We start from the raw sequence: 20,193 nt of genomic DNA, 5'->3' as shown, positions 1-20,193 counted from the left end.
TTTCCCATCTGCAAGTTGAAGGGTTGTCATGCTGCTTATCATGGAGATAGGGTAGGGGGGTCCATACAGAGTCATAGTTTATTATATATTCTGGAAAAGTGCTAGTCAAGACTCAAATGAGTCTGCATGCATGCTGCATGTTCTGCCAGAGGTTCGGCAATCGCCGCTTGCGGCCTTATCCCCCATCATTTCTCAAGCAAGTATTTTCTAGCCACATCTATCCCTTCTTAGCTAGCCTCGTATAGATCATGTCCAAGGCCTTTCCTTTCCAAATGGGAGATGTATTCAAACACAGGCAACGCAGATGTACAAGTTCTGTATGTAAGTGCATGCAATGCAACGACAGCCACAAAAAGAAAATTTCGATAGCAAGAGAGTGTGTCCAAATGCAGGATGGGATGCCAAAAAAAAAGAGATGCCAAAAAGACGGTCATGAGTGGGTCGTGAACGCACAAAAGTAAAAGGAAAAAAAAACCCGCTTCAGAAGCTGCTGCTGCTGCTGCTCCGCGACATCGACATCTCCGCCTCTGCCTCCAATGCAGCCCTGGCTCGCATCAGTGTCCGTCTGGTCACGTTCCACCCGCGCCAGTCCTCCAGCCACACGCCCTCCTCCCGACAGCGCTGCAGCACACCCTCCCAAAACCGCACAATCCTCTGGCGGGCGCGGGGCGATGACAGCGGGTTAGCGTGACTGTGTTGATGTGGGTGTTGTTGTTGGCCGACAAGGGAAAGCAGCGACGAGTTGCTGCTCATCTCAGAGCAGCTAGAACACATCGGCTCAGTCCATAGCCCCCGCCGCAGCCAGTCGCTCCCCTCGCTCATGTCGCGTACGTATTTCAATCGCGGGAAAGCTTCGCGACGCAACAGAGTCTCCATCTGTTCGCGAAGACCAAACAGCGCAGCGTGGTGGTTGGTGCCTGGTACTCAAATCAGTCAATGAATAACAAAAAAGTAAGGACCAACAAACCTAAACCACCATCACCGCCAACGCGGCCCTCGATCCCGCGGATACCGATGAAGCTCACATTAGGGTGGGCAGGAAGCAACAAGTGCGGCGCAATCCAGTCTGGGTGTTCCCAATTCCACTCCGCATCAGCACTGCAGATGAACTCGTCCAAATGCGGGCAAAGCGACGCGAGCGAAAGCGCTTGCCAGCCTGAGGTCGTCTGTGGGTTATGAGGCGGCAAATGCGGGGTCGTCAGCCACGCTTCTTCGATACAAGCACTCGAGTGTCCAAGCTCGAGCTGACGTACACTCCCGCCATGGACTTCGAAGAAGCGTCTGAACCCGTCTGCGGCATAGGAAAAGTCGGCGCTAACAACACTCAAGTTGCGCAACGCGGGCAGCACCCAACTCGATAACACCAAAAAAGTCCCGTTGTCGAGCGTGACCTTGAGGGTGCGGAGGGTGGGTAGAATCAGTCCAGCGCTGCAGGCAGGCAGACATTTCGTGGTGACCTTCGGAGAGAAAGCGGAGGATGAGACAAAGTTGAGCTCCAGATACTCTAGTCGTTCGCCCATATAACCGCCACGCAGCCCAAGCCCAATCCCTAGACTCACCAGAGTAGGGTCGTCGTAACTTGTCCATGTTAAGCGTTTGAGCGCACCGCCACCCTCGGCTAATTTAGCAAACAAGTTGCAAGGTCCGTTGTCAGTCTCTCGATTACTGGGAGGGGTAGAGGACGAGAGAATGCTGCCTCGCACTCGACGGACACTGCGGTAGTCCGAGTACACCTCCAGCCCAGGGGCATACTCTAATATCGTGCGGAGATCCGCAGGATGACACCGCTCCAACGCTGGCGTCTCGATATGAAGTCGTCGAATAAATCGGCCAGCACTTGCTTCAGTGGCTGGGACACTTTGCGGAGATAAACAGCACGCTTGGCAAAGAAGGGTCAACGCAAGAGCCTTCGCCTGCTTGGCCCGCGCTATCCAGACAAAAGAGTAGAGCACAGGTTGGGCATACGAATGCCATTTGCGACAAACAAGAGTGAGGTTGCGCTTGTGGGCCATCAGCGCTCGGTGATATGTCAATCGTGGCGCCAGGGACGCAGGTGTCGGCGCGGGAGAAAGAAATGATGAGGGTAGCTCAAGTGACGGGGGCGGCGACGAGTCAAACTCAATGGTATCCGTTGTTGAGAATGAGGGGTAGGTTGAATATTCCAGTATGAGCATCCATAGCTCCGCTGGGAGTTCTGGGGAGTGGCAGTTTGGGGGATGAAATCTGGTAGTTTGGTTAGACAGTGGAAAAAGACGGGCAGAAAATCATATGATGAGTGATGAGGGCGAAAACAGCGGAGACTTCGGTATCAAGGCCGAGACCCTCTGATGCCCGTTTGACGGAAACAGCTTGACACCAAGGAATAGCCGGTGCAAGCGAGGACGCAGACAGTAGAATATGCTCGTCCCGAGAAAGTTCGCGGAGCAGCCAGAGGTAGAAGCGGGGGAGAGGGAAAAGCAGAGGGAGAGCGCTCACTTGTTTTTGGCACCATTCCTGGCAGGAACAAAGGAAAACGTCAGCTCTCGATTACACAGCCCACATAGACGGAGACACTAGGAGAATGGCCCTCGAAAGGGTGGGCTGGAGTGCTCTTCCCGCAGCCTCCGACAAGCCCAGACAACGGCGAGCAAGAATAGGACAAGGGCCCAATTGCCAATGTTGTGATCGCCAGGGGCGTCAGTCATAAGAGCATCACAGTTCCGAACAACCGTCCGCTGCAGCAGCAAGCGGCTGCGGGAATGTGGAGATGGGAAGCGCGCCCTGACGGCCCCACCAGCAGCCCGTCATTTGCCCCACTCTAAAAGCGAGCTCCACGACAAGTGTGAGAGAGAGAAGGTATTGACTCACCGTTTGTTGCGCGACAGTGGAAAGACGCGAGACAGCTGGCGCCGCAGAGTTTTCTTCACGCTCGTTCCGGAGGTAGAGCCAGAAACGAGGCTTGAATTGTGGGATATGGGTGATGTCTGTTGAGAGGATGTTGACGCGCGCATATCTGGCGGGATGCTTGTGATGACGGTGGGCGGAGGTGAGGTGTGTGGGGAATGAGTGGGGAGCGGGAGACGCTTGTGTGTTGACCGTGGTGGAAGGAAGGAAGGAGAGGTGTTTGGGCGGTCACACACACTTTCGGCCTTCGAATTTGGTCCACACCCTTTTATTTCGAAATTCTGTGCCCTCGTGGCTCGCCACACGGAGTCAACACGAACCCTTCCTTGGAAGTTCCTTCACCGAAGACTCGGTCCCGTTTCTGTTGGACCACAGAGAGCTTTCTATGGAAATACGTGCGGTATTGCTGTAAACCCTGCGCGACTGTCACAATTGGCTACTACTTATTATATGACGCTACGAGTTGTAGGGTAGCCGATGGCCCCCACGGACAATATAACCCCCGCGATTCTCGCAGGGCAGGCGAGCTTCGGCAGTCTAAATGGCGGTGCACTCAGGCTCGCTCTCGTGAGTATGAACGAGCCTCATCTAGTACACGACTCGCTGTAGTCGTCTTGAATCTGTCTCCTTGAACACGAAGAGGTTGTTTGCTCCATAGATAGAGCAGACACTCAACAAATTGAGGAAGAAGATAAATGAAAGAGGCCAACGACGCTGATAGCGCTTTCTTGAACTCTTATAATGGTCCATAGCCAGAGAGAGTGCATGTTTTTTTGGGTTCGGCATAGCGGAAATACAAGCAGGGCATGCGAGTGTGTGTAAAGTGGGAGGGACGGAACAGTGAGAGATGATCACTAGGGACACAAAGTTAGTCTCAAGAGAACTAGCCAGACGCAAAAGACGTACGAAGGTAAGCGCGGCACCCTTCGTCTTCTTCTCACCACCGAGCTCGAAGCTGGGCAGCTCGTCAGTCCTGATCGTAAACTCTAGCAACAAGTCGACGCACTGTTTGCAACGCTTCAGAGCCATTTGCATCTTGTACTTGCAGACCGTGCACTCCAGCCGCAACACAACTTTCTTCGTCGTTTTAGCCTAACCAACAGATCAGCATTCGTCGCCAGCAGTCCAAACCCAGCAACGCACCTTCTTGTGGAAGACAGGCTTGGTCTGTCCACCATAACCGCTCTGCTTTCGGTCATAACGCCGCTTGCCCTGGGCGAAGAGGGAAGCCTTGCCGGTCTTGTATTGCGTTACTTTATGAGGGCTAGAAAACTCCCCAGTAAGATCGCTGAAATCAAGGTAGAGAGCACGGCGCCATACGTGTGCTTTTTGCACGTCTTGCCCTTGCAGTCTAGGAAGAGGAAAATCGGATCGTTAATATTGTCCGTCCTTCGATCGGTAGCAGGAAGGACACACAGGTTCGGCGGGTCCTATGAAGGGAAAGACGGCAGTTGAGCACACATCCAGGTATCACACAGGTAGAAAGACGTACTTGGGGATGTTGACCATGGCGGCGACGGGTCTTGAGGATGGAGAGAGAAATGTGTCCACGTGACGTGACGCACGTCACAAGAAACTAGTCAGCTTCCTGATTCGGCATCCGATTATCTTTATCGAGGCCCGAATTGACGTGTATGCTATGGATGCAAGTGTACTGGCTTCTATAAGTACAGTGGGTAGAAATACAGCTCAAGAGTTGTTACCGAAACTGTCCGTGTGCTCTAATCTAAAATCTTGGTAGTGAAAAGTCGTGAACTGCTGGTGATAAAGCGGCCCATCGTCTAGTGCCTGGCTCTCACCCCACCACTGATTCTTCTCAGATCCTTCTCCATCAGCTCTATCCAAGTATACCATGCGCCACCGACCAACGTCAGGCCAATTCCCAGCGCGTTCAGGTGCGTTATCGTCAGGTCAAAGATAAACACGGCAAAAACAATCGTAAGGACCTGCTTCACGTTGGCTGCCAGAAATACGTCAATCATAGCCAAAAACCTCGAAGATAGGGATACGAACCAGCAACAGTCATGCCTAAGGCACCAACTCGTCGATTTGCGCTGAAGCTGACCACATTTAGACCAAACGCAATGCACCCATTCAATACAAGAGCGATGAGCTTAAGCATTGACAGATGGCCGGTCTCGGTATATGCTCGCACTCGCTGGAGCTCGCCCGTAGTATGTGCAAGAAACAAGCATTCCACACAGGCGAGAGGAGAAAGATAGTAGAGCAGGTCGAATGGGTTGTGAAAGTAAGCAGGTCTCGAGGTCGTTGGTGACTGGAGGATGTTGGTAAAAATGGTTTTGAATGCAGCGAGAAGGGTTCCAAGCAACGTGAGCAAGAAACCTGTGTAGGTAAAATAATAGTCCCCGAAAGTCCTAATCGGAGGGTCAAGTTTTGAATGTTTTTCGTACAATTGAAGCTCACGCTAGTCCAACACCTGCAACAACAGGAATAAGAGATATCTTCGTCGGGTAACTACTTTGGACACCAAAAAAGACGGTCGAGAACAAAACGGTGAAAATGGGCGTGGCGGCTCGAACAACTTGGTGAAACTACTTTCCGATAAGCGATATGATCGAGGTTCCGCAGCATACTTGCCGGAATGGTGACCAAATGCAGAGATATATTGCTGACTGCGATGTTGACTGCATAGAGCATGCTGAAGGCAGCGAGAACGATTGTTTCACGAGTATTCAAGCGCGACGGAACAAAGTAGCCGTGTTTCGCAAGGATGGAGGCGCCTATCGTTCCAAACAGCGCGTGGAGGGCGGAGAGAGTATAGGGGAAAGGAAAGCCAACGAGAACTCGTTTGTTGAAGAGTGTCAGTCCCAGATTGAAACAAAAGTACATCGAAAGCCAGAATGCAGATGAGTCTAGTGGCAGTAGAACCGATGGTGGTGGCGGATACTTGAGCTTTGGCGATGTTTGAACGGTAAAGGGCGGCAGTAAGAGCTCGGTTGGGGATGACGCCAAATCTTCATGAGAATGGGAATGGTCTGGATATGGTTCTCGGTGATATGCACGCTGGTAGAGTGAGCCTGAGGACAATCGCAACGAGCGATTTCGGGCGTGAGCCGGTCTGAGAGCGATACGCGGTGTTGACGGCTGGAAGGTGTGGGGCATGTCATTTCGGGGTTTGGCCGGTGGGGCTTCGAGGTCGATGCAATGGAGTAAAGGTCCAGTGGGGAGCTTGAACGACTGCATTGGATGTTCAGCAACGTTGGACGCAAAGTGAGAGTCTGTGAAAGGAGGATTGACGCCGAGTGGAAGCAGCGGTCTTGCAGTTCTTGGAATTCGACGTGATGATGAAGAAGCCATATTGATGCAGTGGAGAAAGGGCGGGAGACGAAATCGAAACGAGTCCAATATTAGCTCAGTGCTGTTTGGCGAGGATTTCGGCGAAAGACGGTCGAAGGATTCAGGGAAACAAATTTGTCACGTGTCACGCGTCGAGTCACGGATAATTGTCTGACCTTGACCACATTCATGCCGCGTCAGACAACCCCAGGAGCAGTCCTTACGCAGGCAAACTCTAAGAAACGCGCACTTTCCGAGGACGAAGACTCAGATGCAAGTCCAGAAATTAAAAGGCCTCGACGGTCGGTAGACAACACCCCCACTGGGCGCGACAAGAAGAAGCGGCAGAAGAAGAAAAGAAAGAAAAGCTCTGTAGTGGCCCCGATATCCACCGTCAGTGTCAATAGCTCGACGACGCGTGACCCTCCGTCTTCACGGCCGGTATGTGTGCCACCCACCGCCTGATTCATTCACAAGACATTGCACAGAGTTCGGCCAAGGGAAAGTACAAGGCTTCCTCTGAACCACCGGACGATGATGTCGGTGGAAATACTGAGTCAGGGGACCGTGAGGAAGAGGCCGACCCTTCTTCTGCGACGATTGCCCGACTGAATCAAGAGTTCAAGGCTCAAAGTGCCGTGCGTGATCTCCTTTTACATTTCTTCCAACGCGCTTATATCATATCGCAGGTGTTGAAGAAACACGAGTTACTATTAGCACAGCTCGTCCAGTCTCTGACGTGTCAAATCTGCCTCGATGCCTTGTACAAGCCATACTCGCTGTCTCCTTGCGGTCATGTTGTCTGTTACAACTGCCTTGTTCAATGGTTCACTACCGAGCCCGACGAGGAGCATGCCCATGAATACCCCCTACCTCGCAAGAAGACTTGTCCTCATTGTCGTGCCAGAATCCGCGACCGGCCGGCCGAAGCCTGGAGCATTAAAGATATGGTCGTTGGACTGGTGAAGAGTGATCTGGTCCCAACTTTCTCTGGACTTCCCCCTCCGCCACCTCAACTACCTGGTCAAGGTTTGAACAACGAGGACGTTCCCAAAGACCCATGGCACAATATTTTCCACTATCCCCATCAACACCCTGGCTTCCACCCTCTAATGCACAATGGAGAGCAGCCCTCAGTCGAGGATATGGGCATGCTTGATCTGGAAGATGGTGGAATATATCGCTGTCTTGACTGCATGAATGAGATTTGGGATGGCGTCTGCACTTCGTGTCATCGCGTCTACCCCGGACATCAAGCAGGGCCAGACTTTGCCAACATGTTTGACGATGGCGAAAGTCTAGACGATGGAGATGGAGATGAGGATGAGCAGTTGTTTTTCCCACACTGGTTTCCTATGCACGTCAATCTCGAGGATGAAGACGAAAGCCATCGAGACCTCAGTGAAGACGAAGAAGGTGGATACGACAGCTTCATTGATGATGACGAAGACGATGTCAATGGCTCTCAACATGCTGCCGAAATAATCGAAATTGCCGATTCAGACGACGACGATGATGTCCATTATTTGCCTCCTCGTCGACGTGTCCCAAGATTTGTCGAAATCAACTCCTCTGATTATGAAGTTGAGGGTGAAAATTAGTGCGTGGAATTTTACAGTTTTTGCTCGCTTCTTATTCTTATTCAAGCCGATCTCCGTCTGGGTCTCCCCCGTATGTAAAGCTACGAACTACAGCTTCTTACTGAATGAATATCTTGCAGACCAATTCGAGCTGGCAGCCGCAGAGCTCCCAACCATCCTAACTCCTCGTTTGTGGTCCTCTTGTCGTAGACTGCATCTATCTAACCTTTCTCTCCAGTAATAGGCGGTTGGAGCGTAACGTCGTTGTCATCAGTGACGATTCTGAGGGCGAAGACTCGGATGAGCCAGAGCCTGTTCAGTCATCTGGGAACCGCAGAACCCATCTCGACGAGGAGGATTCCGAAGATGAACCGGACCCAAACCATGGCGGGGGCGGTTGGGATGATTTCGATGAAGTACGACATCACGCGTAAGCCTTCAAGATTTCATCCAGTGCAACGTCTGAACGGTCTTGCAGTGAATATGAGGGGGAATATAGCGAAAACGACGATTATAGCGACTGACCTGGAGACACTAAATCTATAAACTGTAGTATAAGTCCTCATATTTCTACTATACACACGTCCAAGTGAATTCTACTTTTCACCACCACAAGTCCGAAATGTGACGCAAAATGTGACACACGGGTAAACACGGCTCACCATCCACGACGACGTTGAGGGCAGCGTCGCCCATTTGGGATGTATCGCACACTGCCCACTCGCCAGCTAGTGGTCTCTAGAGGTGCCGTCCGTGTCATAAGACGGGTAAGCAGTCAGTTCACCACGGTATTCAGTTGACTTAAATTTTACAAGCGTTTGGCCACCGAATCAACTCCCCCTGCTCCCGCTCCCAAGAAAAAGCGACACGTCGTCCGCACCCTCTTTCTGACCACAACCGCGCTTGCTGGGACTTTCTATGTCGGAAGCACCTTTGCCGCATTCCAGAATGAGGCATACTACGAAATCTTCTCGGAGCAGGTGCCGCTGGGCTATGCCATGCTCGAATTCGCGGAGTCGCGGAATTGGGACAAGATGACTACTGCCTCTGTCATAGAGTCCTCCAAAAAGTCATTGGAATCCGCTCAGCGCTACGTGACAGACAAAATCAACGGCACACCTACGCCCACGCCAGAGCCAAAGCCTTCCACAAGGAACACGAAGGAGGCTGCCGCAAAGGTCGTCCAGGAGTCGAAGGAAAGGGCGAATGCTGCTGTTGCGCGGATAAAGACCACCGTCAAGAAGGATGCGAATGCTGTTTCCGGTGTTGCAAAGCATCAAGTCGAGCAGCTTACTCGTGGCATTTCGGAGCTTGTTGCGGAAGCAGAGGCTGCCCTCGCCAAACCCATCGACTTCAATGCTCTTGCAACAACTTCTGAAGTCGCTGCGCCACCTTCTACAGACACTGCTGGACCCAGTGCCTACCACGCTCCCTTGCCTATTGGCCACGAGCTTCCTTATGGCTACGCCAAACCCGCCCCACCACCCAAACCCAGTCCTCCACCGCCCAAGCTTCCGCGCCTTTCTCCCGACCTCTCGTCCATCACCTCCTCTGAACCCATCATTGCCCACCTTGCTAGCACCATCGACAGTCTGACCACTTATGTGGAGGATAACCCGAAAGCCGCCTCCAAAGCAGGCTCGGTCGTTGAAAGTGCTAAAGAGGATCTGACGGCACTTGTTACACGGATAACCAGGGTCCGCGAAGACGAACGGGCCGAATTAGAGGCCAAACTCGAGGCGCAAGCTCGCGACTACACTACAAAGCTGATGGAGCAAGAGATGGAGGCGCAGGACCGGTTGGATGGACAAGAACAGGAGTTTCGACAACTTTTCGACCAGCATCAGGCAGAGTTAACTGCGGCTTACCGCCAGAAACTGGAGAATGAGTTACGGACGCAGACTGATCTCATCAACGAGAGGTTGAAGGAGGAAGTTATTGCTCAAGGCATTGAGCTGCAGCGACGGTGGATTCGCGAGGTCAAAGTTCATGTCGAACAAGAACGAGGTGGCCGACTTGCCAAATTGGAAGAGCTTTCAGCCAATTTAAAACGATTAGAACGCGTTGCTGTCGACAACTCGATATATCTCGACGAAAACATCCGCATCCACGCCCTTTGGGCAGCTCTCCGTGCTCTCTCTTCCTCTGCTCTTACTTCTCCTGTTCGTAAACCATTCCGCGATGAACTACGCACGGTTCGTCACATTGCGGCAGCAAGAGAAGACCCCGTTGCAATCACCGTCCTCGAGTCGTTGGAAAGCACTGATGTCCCTGACATCGGTGTCGAGCCTTTCGCCGATCTCGCGACTTGGTTTTCTCAGGAGGTGTCCCCCAAGGTGGCCCACGTTGCGCTTGTCCCCGACGAAAACGCCGGTCTCCTTGCGCATCTGGCAAGCCGCGCCTTTGCCAGTCTGCAGTTCCGTCGCCATGGGCTAGTCAGCGGGGATGATGTCATGAGTGTTTTGGCGAGAGCGGAGCATTATCTGAACGAGAAAGACCTGGACAGCGCGGCGCGCGAGCTGAACCAGCTCAAGGGCACTGCGAAGCTGCTGTTGCGCGACTGGCTGGAGGCTGCGAGGAGGCGGTTGGAGGTGCAGCAGGCTCTTGAGGTGCGCGGGATCTTGCCGTCTTGTTGCTAATTCTGTGCTGAAACTTTTGTCAGGTTGTGCAGACCCAGGCGACACTCGCTGCACTGTTGGTAGTAGCAGACACAGACACGCCCTCTGAATCGTCATAGAATAAATCTTGTGCAACTTCCGGCGATACTTTAGTTTGGCCAGTGTCGATTTTTTTTGGTACTGCCCGGTTAGAAGAGCTCTATGCGAGCAGCGGTAACTTAAAAGCATGTTCAAACAACTTGAAATTTGTGGGTGCTATGTGCATTAAAATCGTCGATGATGTAGGAGTCCAATTGGTACAGTGTTCTACAAGGATTCGTGGCAAAAAAACAGTGACTGCTCATCAAAATATCAAGTACTAGCAAACGAAGAACACTAGACTGGCCAGTTTAATTCCCTGAAATAGCTTGTCCATTCGCCTCGACCCCGTAACGTGGTTGCCAATGCTTCCTTGAGCAGGGGATTGAAAGGGCAGTTTTGCGCACTTGGATGCTGCCCACCCAGAGCTTCCAGGTCGAACATGCACTGGACACCATATATATCTCTTGGCAGCCACTCGCCGTCACGTAACGCCATCCGTTTGTGCCACATGAACAAGAAATTTGGATTTGTTCTTGATGTACGTTGGAGTCTAATTCCTCAGCTCTAACTTCATTTACTCAGATCGAGGGTGCGGTGAGAAGACTCCACACAACCTTTACCCTCCCCGAAGATCTCGACCCTGAGGAAGGGGACCGGCTGGACATTCGTTATGGATGGCGCTTGAACGCCCAGCAGCAGGACGACCTGTTTGACTGGATCGCCGCGCGCGTTCACACCGACAGTCTCTATTCTGTGTACGATGACCCAGCCAAACCGAACAAGATGCGCAATTTATTCGAGTATGGGCACATGTTTGCAGAGGCGCATGGCAAGCTCGTCGGCGGGGTGTTCGGCTGCTGGATTGTCCGGGAAGACAACAAGTTTGGAGGCGGTGTTATGTTCTGGATTGACAACAACAACACCTTCCCCGAAGATCGTTACAGAGAGGACGAATATAAAGATTTGGCGGAAGCGTTGGGCGTCACAGAGGCGCCTCGGTGGTACTGCGCAATCAGCTAGGTACATAGCCTGGTATGTTCCATCTCGTCTTTCTCATGCTTGAATTTACCCTCGTACAGCAACGTGGACGTTTGTTACTGTAATAATGTACTTGTGTTTCCTCTTCGCCAGCTCGACGTTCGTACTTCCGAATTGTATGCTATGGGTACCAGACTTGATTCTCGCTCTTGGGCCGTTTAATGCAATGCCAATCACCTCGAATGTTCATTCCCGACTCTTCTGCCCAGGTCAGAAACATGTACATGGCTTCCACTTTCCCAAAATATCCAAACCCAAACGGAGCACTGTCTCGATACCCGTCTTGGCAGTGCGGACCGTCTGCGAAGACCGTCTGCAACTCGAACAAATGCACTCCATCTTCAAGTTTGGACACCTGTGAATATAAGGAATTGGCAGAACCGCTGGTTTGAACGGTCGGGGTATAAGCGTGGTTTGTATCTTTTTCTTGCCGCTGCGTCGGGAACTCACCATTCTATCCAGAAAAAGCAGGATTTCTCAGACAAATGCACGAAAGTACACCTTAACTTGCAGTGTTGCGCCAGACGCTAGTACTTTAGCCCGACTTTCATGCTCGCTGTCGATGCAGTCGATAGTGTCCATTTGTGGCTTTACCTGATCGATTGGCAAGCTGCTGCAACCAAATCAGTCCCCATCGGAAACATGTGGTGAGGGTGTGGCTATCTCTTACTTTCGACCACAACACAATACTCCACTCTCGACCCTCCAAACATGTCTGATTCGCCGATGAGCCCTCAGCAGATGTACATTTACGGTGTGTCCAACATCAGTCCTTGATCAGAGCTGTTCTCACGTGTCTAGGCGGGACGGGCGGCGCGGGTGGCGGTGGAGGCGGACAAGGCGGAAATGGCGGCGCAGGACAGGGCCCACGCGTCTACGTGACCGGGGATAACAACACGTATGCTGCCCATATGCGATTCTCTAGCCGTATCTCTAACCCGATGTAGCATCTACAGCGCTGGCGAGACGGAAGGTGAGCCGACCAAGTCCACGCGTGCCTCAGAGAGATGACATAAGGTATAGAACAAGAGCGGATGAAGGTCCTCGAGTGGATCTCTCCGCTTAATTTCCTCGTTCGACACCAAGAAATCACTGCGACGCGGGAGAAGACGACGGGCGAATGGCTTCTGCAACAGCCCGATTTTGTCAAGTGGAAATCAGGATCGGGCAATATGCTTTGGTGCTCGGGCATTCGTAGGGCTCTCCATCTGTTCTTGAATGATATTGACTAGTCTATAGCTGGCATGGGCAAGACAGTGCTTGTGTAAATACTCCAAACACAATCCAAGAAGGCTCTTGACTTATTCTTTTGTCAGGTCCAAGGTCATTGACCACTTTCAGCAAGCTCAATTCAAAGATAGTTCCATTGGCATTGCAGGTGTCTATCTGAACTACAAAGAAATGAGTGTACAGACAATTGAGAACCTGCTTGGTGCCATCTGGAAACAGCTTGTCAAAAGCCAAGATATTGAGGCTGCAAAAGCATTGTATGATGCCCATAGGGACCAGAAGACTAGAGCAAGCATAGCCGAGATCCAGATGCTTCTTTCACCTCTTATCGAGAAGTTCAAGACCCTGTACATTATTGTTGATGCCCTTGATGAATACCCAGCTGATAAACGAGATGTGCTTGTGGATCATCTCATGCAACTGGGAAAGAATGTTAATGTCTTGATCACCTGCAGACCCAATGTGTCTCCTCCCCCAGGCATTAAAAGTCTGTCAACACTAGAACTTCAAGCAAGTGAGCAAGATATTAGAAACTATATTATCACTTCACTTCAAGGCCACAAACGACTCTCTGGATTCATGAGCAAAGATGCATCTCTACAGAAGCAGATTCTGACCAAGATCATTGCAAAGGCCCATGGAATGTAAGTATTTCAATACATTTGAAAAGGACTAAACAAATATATTCTCATTATTCTCTTCTTCTTCTTCTGTTTTTTATTATTTCTGTCAATGCTCATTATCTGATATCCAATTACAGGTTTCTCCTTGTCAAACTTCAGATGGAGCTTCTTCATAATACAGCATTCACAGTGAAAACTGTTATAGCCACCATTGATAGTCTCCCCAAGACTCTGGATGCTAGTTACCAGCAGACAATGGAGCACATCAAAGAGTCACAAAGTCCAGAACTGACACAAGTTGCTCTCTCAGCTCTTGCTTGGATTGCATATACCAAACGGCCATTGACTATTCTTGAGTTACAGACTGCTCTTGCAATGAAAGAAAATAGTACTATGCTTCCAGATGACAATGATTTTATGCAGATCGATGAAATCATTGAAGCATGTGGTGGTCTTATAATCCAAGAAGAACAAACAAATTTAGTGCGACTTGTCCACTATACTGCACAGGCCTTTCTTGAAACTATTCAGCCTCAAGAATTTCCAGATATTCAAGTAGAGATCACCAGTGTTCTTATTGACTATCTCAAGCTTGCCAAGGAGCAGTTTGATAGTGGAGGACTCCCTCTTAGAAACTACTGTCAATACTTTCTCTTACATGCAGCAGGAAAACCAGAGAAAGAATTGAGGACCAACTTGGTAGAATGCTTGAAAAAGATTGAATATCCATATGCAGATTTCACAATTTCTCCCTGGAATCTTACCAATTGGCCTCAGCGGCCACATAGCACTACACTGTGGATTGCAGCAGCTGGAAACTTACAGGAGGTAGTCAGATATATGCTATCTCACAAGATTTGCCAGCACAATATGGAGATTGTGATAGCTGCCTTTTGTGGACATCTCTCAGTGGTTGAATTGTTTCTCAAGGAAAAGTATCATATTTCAATTGATACTATCCACCCATACTATGGAACTGCTCTCCAGGCTGCCTCATACAAAGGCCACAAAGAAGTTGTAAAATTCCTTCTTCACAAACATGCTCAAGTAAATCTTGTCAGTGGGACACATGGTACTGCCTTGCAAGCTGCATGTGAAACAGGAGATAAAGAAATTATAAATCTTCTTCTCCAAGCAGGTGCTGACATCAAGGCAATTGGTGGAGAATGTGGAAGTGCCCTGCATGCTGCTGCTGCTTATAGCCACATAGAGATTATTCAGCTTCTTCTACAGCCTCATAGGGGAGCCAATATCAATATTGTTGCAAATCAATATGGAACTCCACTTCAGGTTGCAGCTTGGGCAGGACAAACAGAGTCTGTGAAATTTCTTCTCAAGAAAGGAAGTGATGTAAATCTGGTAGCTGGATCTTCTGGGACTGCCTTGCAGGCTGCTGCTATCAAAGGACGTGAAGAAATTATGCAGATTCTTTTGAAGGCAGGAGCTCAAGTAAATGCTGTCGGTGGACACAATGGATCTGCACTCCATGCAGCTTGCTTTTATGGACACAAAGACATTGTAGAAGTCCTCCTTCATGCAGGTGCCAATGTTAATCAAGTTGCTGGCCAGTATGGGACAGTTCTTCAGGCTGCATCTGCTCGCAATCACAAGGATATTGAGAAGTTACTTCTCAAGGCTGGTGCTAAAGCAATCAAAATTGGTGGAAATCAGGGAGCTATGAGAACTCAGAAGCTTGCAAGCCATGGCTCAGCCCATCATCAGCAACAGGGAGAAGTTATTATTACCAGAAAAGTTATATGATTAGTGATTACCAGTAGAGGATGTTATTTCTTTACATGTGATGCAGTATATAGCTCAGAAAAATGAAACAAAGTCTCTGTTTCTGTCTCAGGTTCTGCTAAGTAATATCAAGTAGTAGAGATTGAGTAGAGATACCAATACTGAAGTTATATTGTTGACTCGCAAATGAAGCATTGACATAAGCTACAGGATGTAGATTGCTATCCACTAAGAGCACATTCACAAATCACTTGTGCTCGTCTCACAACTACCTAGATCAGGAATTGAGCATCCATACAGCTATAATAGACATGAATACTAACATTTGCACCATCCAATCCAACCTTGACAATTCCCGGAAACATTGCACACCCCACGCGGTCTGTCTCACCGTTCTCATTCCTCAAACACCTTTTCACCAATTCGATCTGGCTTGCATACATGGCACTGCCAACCTCGGGAACAAACGCCCTGTAAAACGCGTCGCCGGAGCCGCCGCCGCCATGGAGGGTACGCGAGAGATTGAAAGCAGAGTCCACCACTGACGATGCAGGCAAACCAAGCAAGTCTGTGATTTTGGGGATGTGCTCAGAGAAGATGCCCAATGATATGTCTGGAGAGCACGTCTCGACGGCGGCGGAGAATGTCTGACGACGCCACACCGCGGCAACGGTCGGGTCTCCTGTCAAATACACATGTCAATCAATACCTATACTGCAAAGTAGTAGAGCATGCCTACGCGCGAAAATGTGCTCGTGGATTCGCGAAAGTTGGATATTGGCCTCCTTGGAGTTGGTGACGATAAGACAGTTGATGAATCCCTCGGCGATGCATTCTGCGATAGCATGGCGAAGTAGCGATTGCACTTGCATAGGTGTGCCAGAGAATGGTGTGGGCCCACTCACGACATCACTCAGACAAGCATCATATATCTTGGACAGCGACACGAGGGGCCGCTGGATTATATCCGATACCCAGCGGTTGACGAGTTTGTCAAGCTGAGATGCCGCGATCTGCTCAAAGTCAGCAATAAAGAACACCAACTTGGATTAGCGGCACTTTGATGGAAAAGTCGTCGATGGAATTGCCGCCAGCGGTGAACTGAAGCTCCGAGTTTCCTTCAAGTCGCAGAACATGGGCCCGGAGTTGTATTATCTGCTGCTCTTGCTCCTCTAGTTGTCGACGTTGTTCTTCAACTTTCTCGTGTGCGATACGCTAGAGGTGGGCAAATATTAAACTAATGCTTGAACGTTGAACTTGAGACTCATCGTACAAAGTTGGCAAAGACAAACTGATATTCTTCGGTGTCCTCGACTTGAACGACGGGTTTGAAACGGCGGGATATCATCGAATCGGTGTGGAGGTCCACAAGCAAGCGATGATGACATCGCAATAAATAGAACCGGCCCGAAATTCCTTGACATCGAACCTTCCTGAGTGCTCTCAACATCGAGCGCTACGATATGATTTCTAACTCTCGTAAAACAGCATCTTCGATATCCATAACCCGCACATTGTTCCAACCCGGGGGTGGTTCTATGAAATATTGAGAGCGAGGCAGGCAGAGAGTGAGTGGCGGATATTCGTTGTCTGAAACGTATCGAGCCTCATGAAGGCGCCGAAGAGAAACAAGCGGGTCATCATATGGCACGCCAGAATCTTCGGTAAGCGGAGGCCATGCGGAGATGCCAAACTTATCAGCGAGCCTGTAATCCAGCCACATAGTGCGCAAGGCTGGTAATCCCCCAAGACGCGTCTGCAGTCGACCTGGTGTGGTCAACAGTAGGTCCTCGACAAGGCGCGGCATGAAGCAGACATTGAAGAGGAAAAGGGTCGATAATCGACTGAAGCGGGTCAGTACTTCCCGAGGTATCACAGCAGGCCGCCGATCACAACCGTTGCAGTACGAGGAGCTACATGCGAAAGTGACCGCAGACAAGACAGGATATTGCGACACAGGACACAGGTGGAAGAACGCTGCAACTTGTCTGCCGTGGACTTGGGTGAACTCCATTGTTTCGAGTGTCGGAGCATCAACAGCCACCAGAAGTGTCCTGGAGAAGAGGACATTTTGAAGCCACGAAATGACACGGAGGATGCGAAACGTGCGAAGGTTGGGTAGCTTTATGCTTCCTCTCGGCGCATCAGAGACGAAACTGGACCCATCCACCGTCAGATGCACGAGTCGTGATGAGTCGGAGAGCATGCTATCCCAAATGCCTGGGTAGACGAATGACATGAATTGCAGGCAAACATTTTCAAGGCTGGCAAACCAAACTTGATCGTCCTCCAGATAAAAGTCCCCCAAAGTCAACGTTTTCAGACGGGGTGCTCCATCAACGAAGAGTTGCCATAGGGCCAGTTCCTGCTCGTTGTCAAGCTCTGACTCGGAAGCACCATCTGGTGGAGCGACGATTTCAAGATATTCGAGGTGTGGGGCCTCGCACGACTTCAAACCGAGGAAGAGGTCAGAAAGCTCTATCTGGCACCCTCGTGCATCGATGACAAGCCGGCTAACCCGCGTAAAGTTTATCCAGAGGGTGGGCAGCGCGGGAGCAATGTAGTCTGTGTCTTCGTCTGTGGTATTCCAGAACAAAAGGCTGACGGACAGCAAACAGCGACCTGACTGACTGAGATACATGTCGAGCTGTTGCTGCGTTGTTTCGGAGTCACAGGAGAGGGATAATGCGGTCCAGAGTGTTGCAGTGCTGCTCACAACCGAACGGAAACGTCGCGAAATCTGTGATGCAAGGACGGGAACGAGCTCCTGTGGCCTGGCAACCTCTTGCCACGCGGTGACAATGAGCGCGAGCATCTCGTCGGGTAGAGACAACATTGGAACGGTGGCATTTTTGTGTCGGGCGAGCGCATTTTCGAGTTCCGTTTTCTTCGTCACGGTTTCCGCGAGTTGAAGGACGAGGCGGGATGCTTGGCTATTCAAGGCAGAGACTTCAGCCTCTAGATTTGCTATTATCGTCGCTGTATCTAATTCGGTGTCGAGCGACATTTCAGCATTGAGCAAGCTTAGGGAAATCTGAAAGTTGACTTTGACACAGCCACAACATGTCAATGACAATCAAACCCGAAAAAAAGACAGTGGCCAAACATGGCGAACGGACAGACTCCGACAGACTCGGAGAGCGAACGAAGAAGCTTATAGTGGTTCTACAGACATCCGTTCGCTTTCCTGCGCTTCCCTCCAAAGGCGGCGTTTCTCTACAACATCCCTCCTTCGGGCCTCTTTCCAAGGTTTCGACTCCAAAACTGTGTCGAGCCAAACAACGCCCCATGCCCCATTCCCCACTTTGGTCCCGCCCAAAATCGATTTTTCCTGCCAGTCTGGCGCCTTTTCGAGCCGACTTTGTTTAGGTTGTGTATCGTCTCGATCTGCGAAAGTGTGGTCAAACCGAGATGCCAACTGAGCAGAAAGGAGGGCTCACAAAGAACCTGATTAGTTTGAGGCTCGTAACATCCCAACGGCAACGTGTCTGCAATAGCCACCAATGGGTCTGGTGGATCTCCATTGAGTCTGACAACATTCCCAGAAGGTTCGATGGGTTGCACACTCTGCTTTCGATTTTTTGACCATTCATCTTCTGCTTGTAACGTTCGCATCGCTGCCATCCACATCCAGTTCTCCTCTGTCACCCCATCTCGCGACAGCAAACTCTTTCTAACAGCGTTCAAGGGGCCATCGCTGAATGGACCTAACCCGCTTGAGCCGAAGAGGGTTGTGGGCCCTCCAGCACGATATATACCGGTCGTGCCAGCCCCAAGTCGATCATTCTTGGCCGCATTGGCTGCATTTGCACCAGATTGTTCGGTTGCATGGTGGGCGTTCGGATCAGGCAACTCGCCGACGGGGTCGCCAGCTTTCAAGCCTCGCTCCGTGATATCTGCGAGCACTTTGTCTTCGTAGTAGTCGTCCACGACCCATCTTCCCTCTGAGAGTAACGTAAAAGGAGAAGAATATGAGGCATTCTACACACCGAATATTGTTTTGCTTCCATGAAGTTTGAAAGCGCTTCGAGCGGTTACAAGGGTGACGCTGCGAGTGCGAAGATGAGGACCGAGCTTTCCTTGCGATATCAAATAGTCTTTTTCGTTCTGAGTCGCGTTGTGTTTTAATGCTAACGGATTGCGGCGGAAGTAGTACAATGAATCGCGGAAGCCAGAGGTGCGAGCTGCGTCAATTGCAAGCATATATCGTCGTTCTGGGTGTCGACCAGGCAGAATAAAGGTCCCCGCTTTGAATCTTCGTCCTATAAGTTGATGTTAGATATCACTGACGCTGAGACAGAAGCAGACGCGCCGCCAAGAAGGTTTCCCCATTTATCAATCTTCGTGTCCCCCTTCGGATCGTCCTCTGTAACGAACTCGTCGCCGTCGATGACATAGACTTGACCATTCACCCTCCGGAACGGTTTCCCACCACCTGTAGGCTTTTCATCGTCTTTTGCTGGTGGAACGTCTGGCTCCGGCTCTGTCGCTCCTTCACTACCGTAGTTATCGTCGTCATCGTCGCGTTTAGGAAGTCGTATTGTTAAGCCACCGTTTATTTGACGACCCGTATTGGAACCTCTCGGGCGACCTGGTCCTACTCCTCGACTGGTAGAGCCTCTAGGCCTTCCTCGTGGGCGGGAAACTGGTATGGGCGCCTCAATAGCCCTCCCCCGATTGGTGGAGCCTCTAGGTCTGCCTCTGCCGCGTTTAACAGAGGCAACTGGTTCTTGCTCATCGTCTGACCCTTCTTCATCGACATCCATATGGGTTGGTGCGTCAGCAGATTCATCGTCAGCCTCTTCGGGTGGTGACGCAGCAGAAGAGAGTGGCTTTATGACGATTTTAGGGAGGGTGGACATGAAAGCGGGAAACAAGAAGATCCGAGTCGAACACTGATCAACGCGTCAAGTGTAAGTCGCGCTTCTACAGTATCTAGTCACGCAACCGTGCCAAAAACGTGGATACAGCTGTGGATACTTTCTTTCGCTTCGTCATGTTCACAGCTTCAGACAGTAGACTCGAAGGTTGTTCCTACATTTTTCAAGACTTTCTTGAACGTGAACAAATTTAAATTGACAACAATTGGAGTCGAAGGAAGTA

The 20,193-nt window shown here is 50.5% G+C and overlaps 9 protein-coding genes across 9 annotated transcripts; 4 read left to right on the top strand and 5 right to left on the bottom strand.

The window, feature by feature from the left end:
* Nucleotides 1-480: 480 nt before the first annotated feature.
* Nucleotides 481-3,113, bottom strand: MIND_01199500 (uncharacterized protein; the record flags this gene model as incomplete). Its single annotated transcript, XM_037368504.1, has 4 exons — nucleotides 2,848-3,113; nucleotides 2,476-2,493; nucleotides 968-2,223; nucleotides 481-917 (listed from the first exon to the last, which is right to left on the bottom strand). The coding sequence occupies exons 1-4, from the start codon at nucleotides 2,988-2,990 to the stop codon at nucleotides 481-483; spliced, it is 1,854 nt and encodes a 617-aa protein (XP_037215430.1). The 5' UTR covers nucleotides 2,991-3,113.
* Nucleotides 3,114-3,734: 621 nt separating this feature from the next.
* On the bottom strand, nucleotides 3,735-6,201 carry MIND_01199400 (TPT domain-containing protein; the record flags this gene model as incomplete). Its single annotated transcript, XM_037368503.1, has 5 exons — nucleotides 3,735-4,234; nucleotides 4,735-4,843; nucleotides 4,897-5,258; nucleotides 5,308-5,425; nucleotides 5,478-6,201. Coding segments are annotated over 5 exons (1,314 nt in total). The 3' UTR covers nucleotides 3,735-4,233.
* Nucleotides 6,202-6,351: 150 nt separating this feature from the next.
* Nucleotides 6,352-8,284, top strand: MIND_01199300 (RING-type domain-containing protein; the record flags this gene model as incomplete). Its single annotated transcript, XM_037368502.1, has 7 exons — nucleotides 6,352-6,621; nucleotides 6,669-6,818; nucleotides 6,870-7,780; nucleotides 7,828-7,851; nucleotides 7,901-7,948; nucleotides 7,999-8,190; nucleotides 8,239-8,284. Exons 1-7 carry the CDS (start codon nucleotides 6,370-6,372, stop codon nucleotides 8,282-8,284), a joined length of 1,623 nt encoding a protein of 540 aa, XP_037215428.1. The 5' UTR covers nucleotides 6,352-6,369.
* A 177-nt stretch (nucleotides 8,285-8,461) lies between these two features.
* On the top strand, nucleotides 8,462-10,497 carry MIND_01199200 (MICOS complex subunit MIC60; the record flags this gene model as incomplete). Its single annotated transcript, XM_037368501.1, has 3 exons — nucleotides 8,462-8,527; nucleotides 8,576-10,369; nucleotides 10,423-10,497. The coding sequence occupies 3 exons, from the start codon at nucleotides 8,462-8,464 to the stop codon at nucleotides 10,495-10,497; spliced, it is 1,935 nt and encodes a 644-aa protein (XP_037215427.1).
* Nucleotides 10,498-10,847: 350 nt separating this feature from the next.
* MIND_01199100 (uncharacterized protein) lies at nucleotides 10,848-11,479 on the top strand (the record flags this gene model as incomplete). Its single annotated transcript, XM_037368500.1, has 2 exons — nucleotides 10,848-10,997; nucleotides 11,042-11,479. The coding sequence occupies exons 1-2, from the start codon at nucleotides 10,899-10,901 to the stop codon at nucleotides 11,477-11,479; spliced, it is 537 nt and encodes a 178-aa protein (XP_037215426.1). The 5' UTR covers nucleotides 10,848-10,898.
* A 729-nt stretch (nucleotides 11,480-12,208) lies between these two features.
* MIND_01199000 (NACHT and ankyrin domain protein) lies at nucleotides 12,209-13,375 on the top strand (the record flags this gene model as incomplete). Its single annotated transcript, XM_037368499.1, has 6 exons — nucleotides 12,209-12,251; nucleotides 12,299-12,395; nucleotides 12,445-12,470; nucleotides 12,521-12,691; nucleotides 12,737-12,761; nucleotides 12,814-13,375. The coding sequence occupies 6 exons, from the start codon at nucleotides 12,209-12,211 to the stop codon at nucleotides 13,373-13,375; spliced, it is 924 nt and encodes a 307-aa protein (XP_037215425.1).
* A 1,936-nt stretch (nucleotides 13,376-15,311) lies between these two features.
* Nucleotides 15,312-16,540, bottom strand: MIND_01198900 (uncharacterized protein; the record flags this gene model as incomplete). The annotated part of the gene is made up of 5 exons (XM_037368498.1): nucleotides 15,312-15,362; nucleotides 15,414-15,772; nucleotides 15,830-16,103; nucleotides 16,150-16,305; nucleotides 16,364-16,540. 5 exons carry the CDS (start codon nucleotides 16,538-16,540, stop codon nucleotides 15,312-15,314), a joined length of 1,017 nt encoding a protein of 338 aa, XP_037215424.1.
* A 6-nt stretch (nucleotides 16,541-16,546) lies between these two features.
* Nucleotides 16,547-18,097, bottom strand: MIND_01198800 (uncharacterized protein; the record flags this gene model as incomplete). The annotated part of the gene is made up of 1 exon (XM_037368497.1): nucleotides 16,547-18,097. One exon carries the CDS (start codon nucleotides 18,095-18,097, stop codon nucleotides 16,547-16,549), a length of 1,551 nt encoding a protein of 516 aa, XP_037215423.1.
* A 147-nt stretch (nucleotides 18,098-18,244) lies between these two features.
* On the bottom strand, nucleotides 18,245-19,952 carry MIND_01198700 (uncharacterized protein; the record flags this gene model as incomplete). Its single annotated transcript, XM_037368496.1, has 4 exons — nucleotides 18,245-18,477; nucleotides 18,531-19,034; nucleotides 19,080-19,345; nucleotides 19,381-19,952. The coding sequence occupies 4 exons, from the start codon at nucleotides 19,950-19,952 to the stop codon at nucleotides 18,245-18,247; spliced, it is 1,575 nt and encodes a 524-aa protein (XP_037215422.1).
* Between the last annotated feature and the right edge of the window lie 241 nt (nucleotides 19,953-20,193).

The sequence above is a fragment of the Mycena indigotica genome (assembly GCF_014461135.1).
Source record: "Mycena indigotica strain 171206Taipei chromosome Unknown Mind.scaff0011, whole genome shotgun sequence".
Classification (NCBI taxonomy): Eukaryota; Fungi; Basidiomycota; class Agaricomycetes; order Agaricales; family Mycenaceae; genus Mycena; species Mycena indigotica.
The sequence above is the reverse complement of the archived record's forward strand: the minus strand, read 5'-3'. Positions and strand labels throughout refer to the sequence as shown.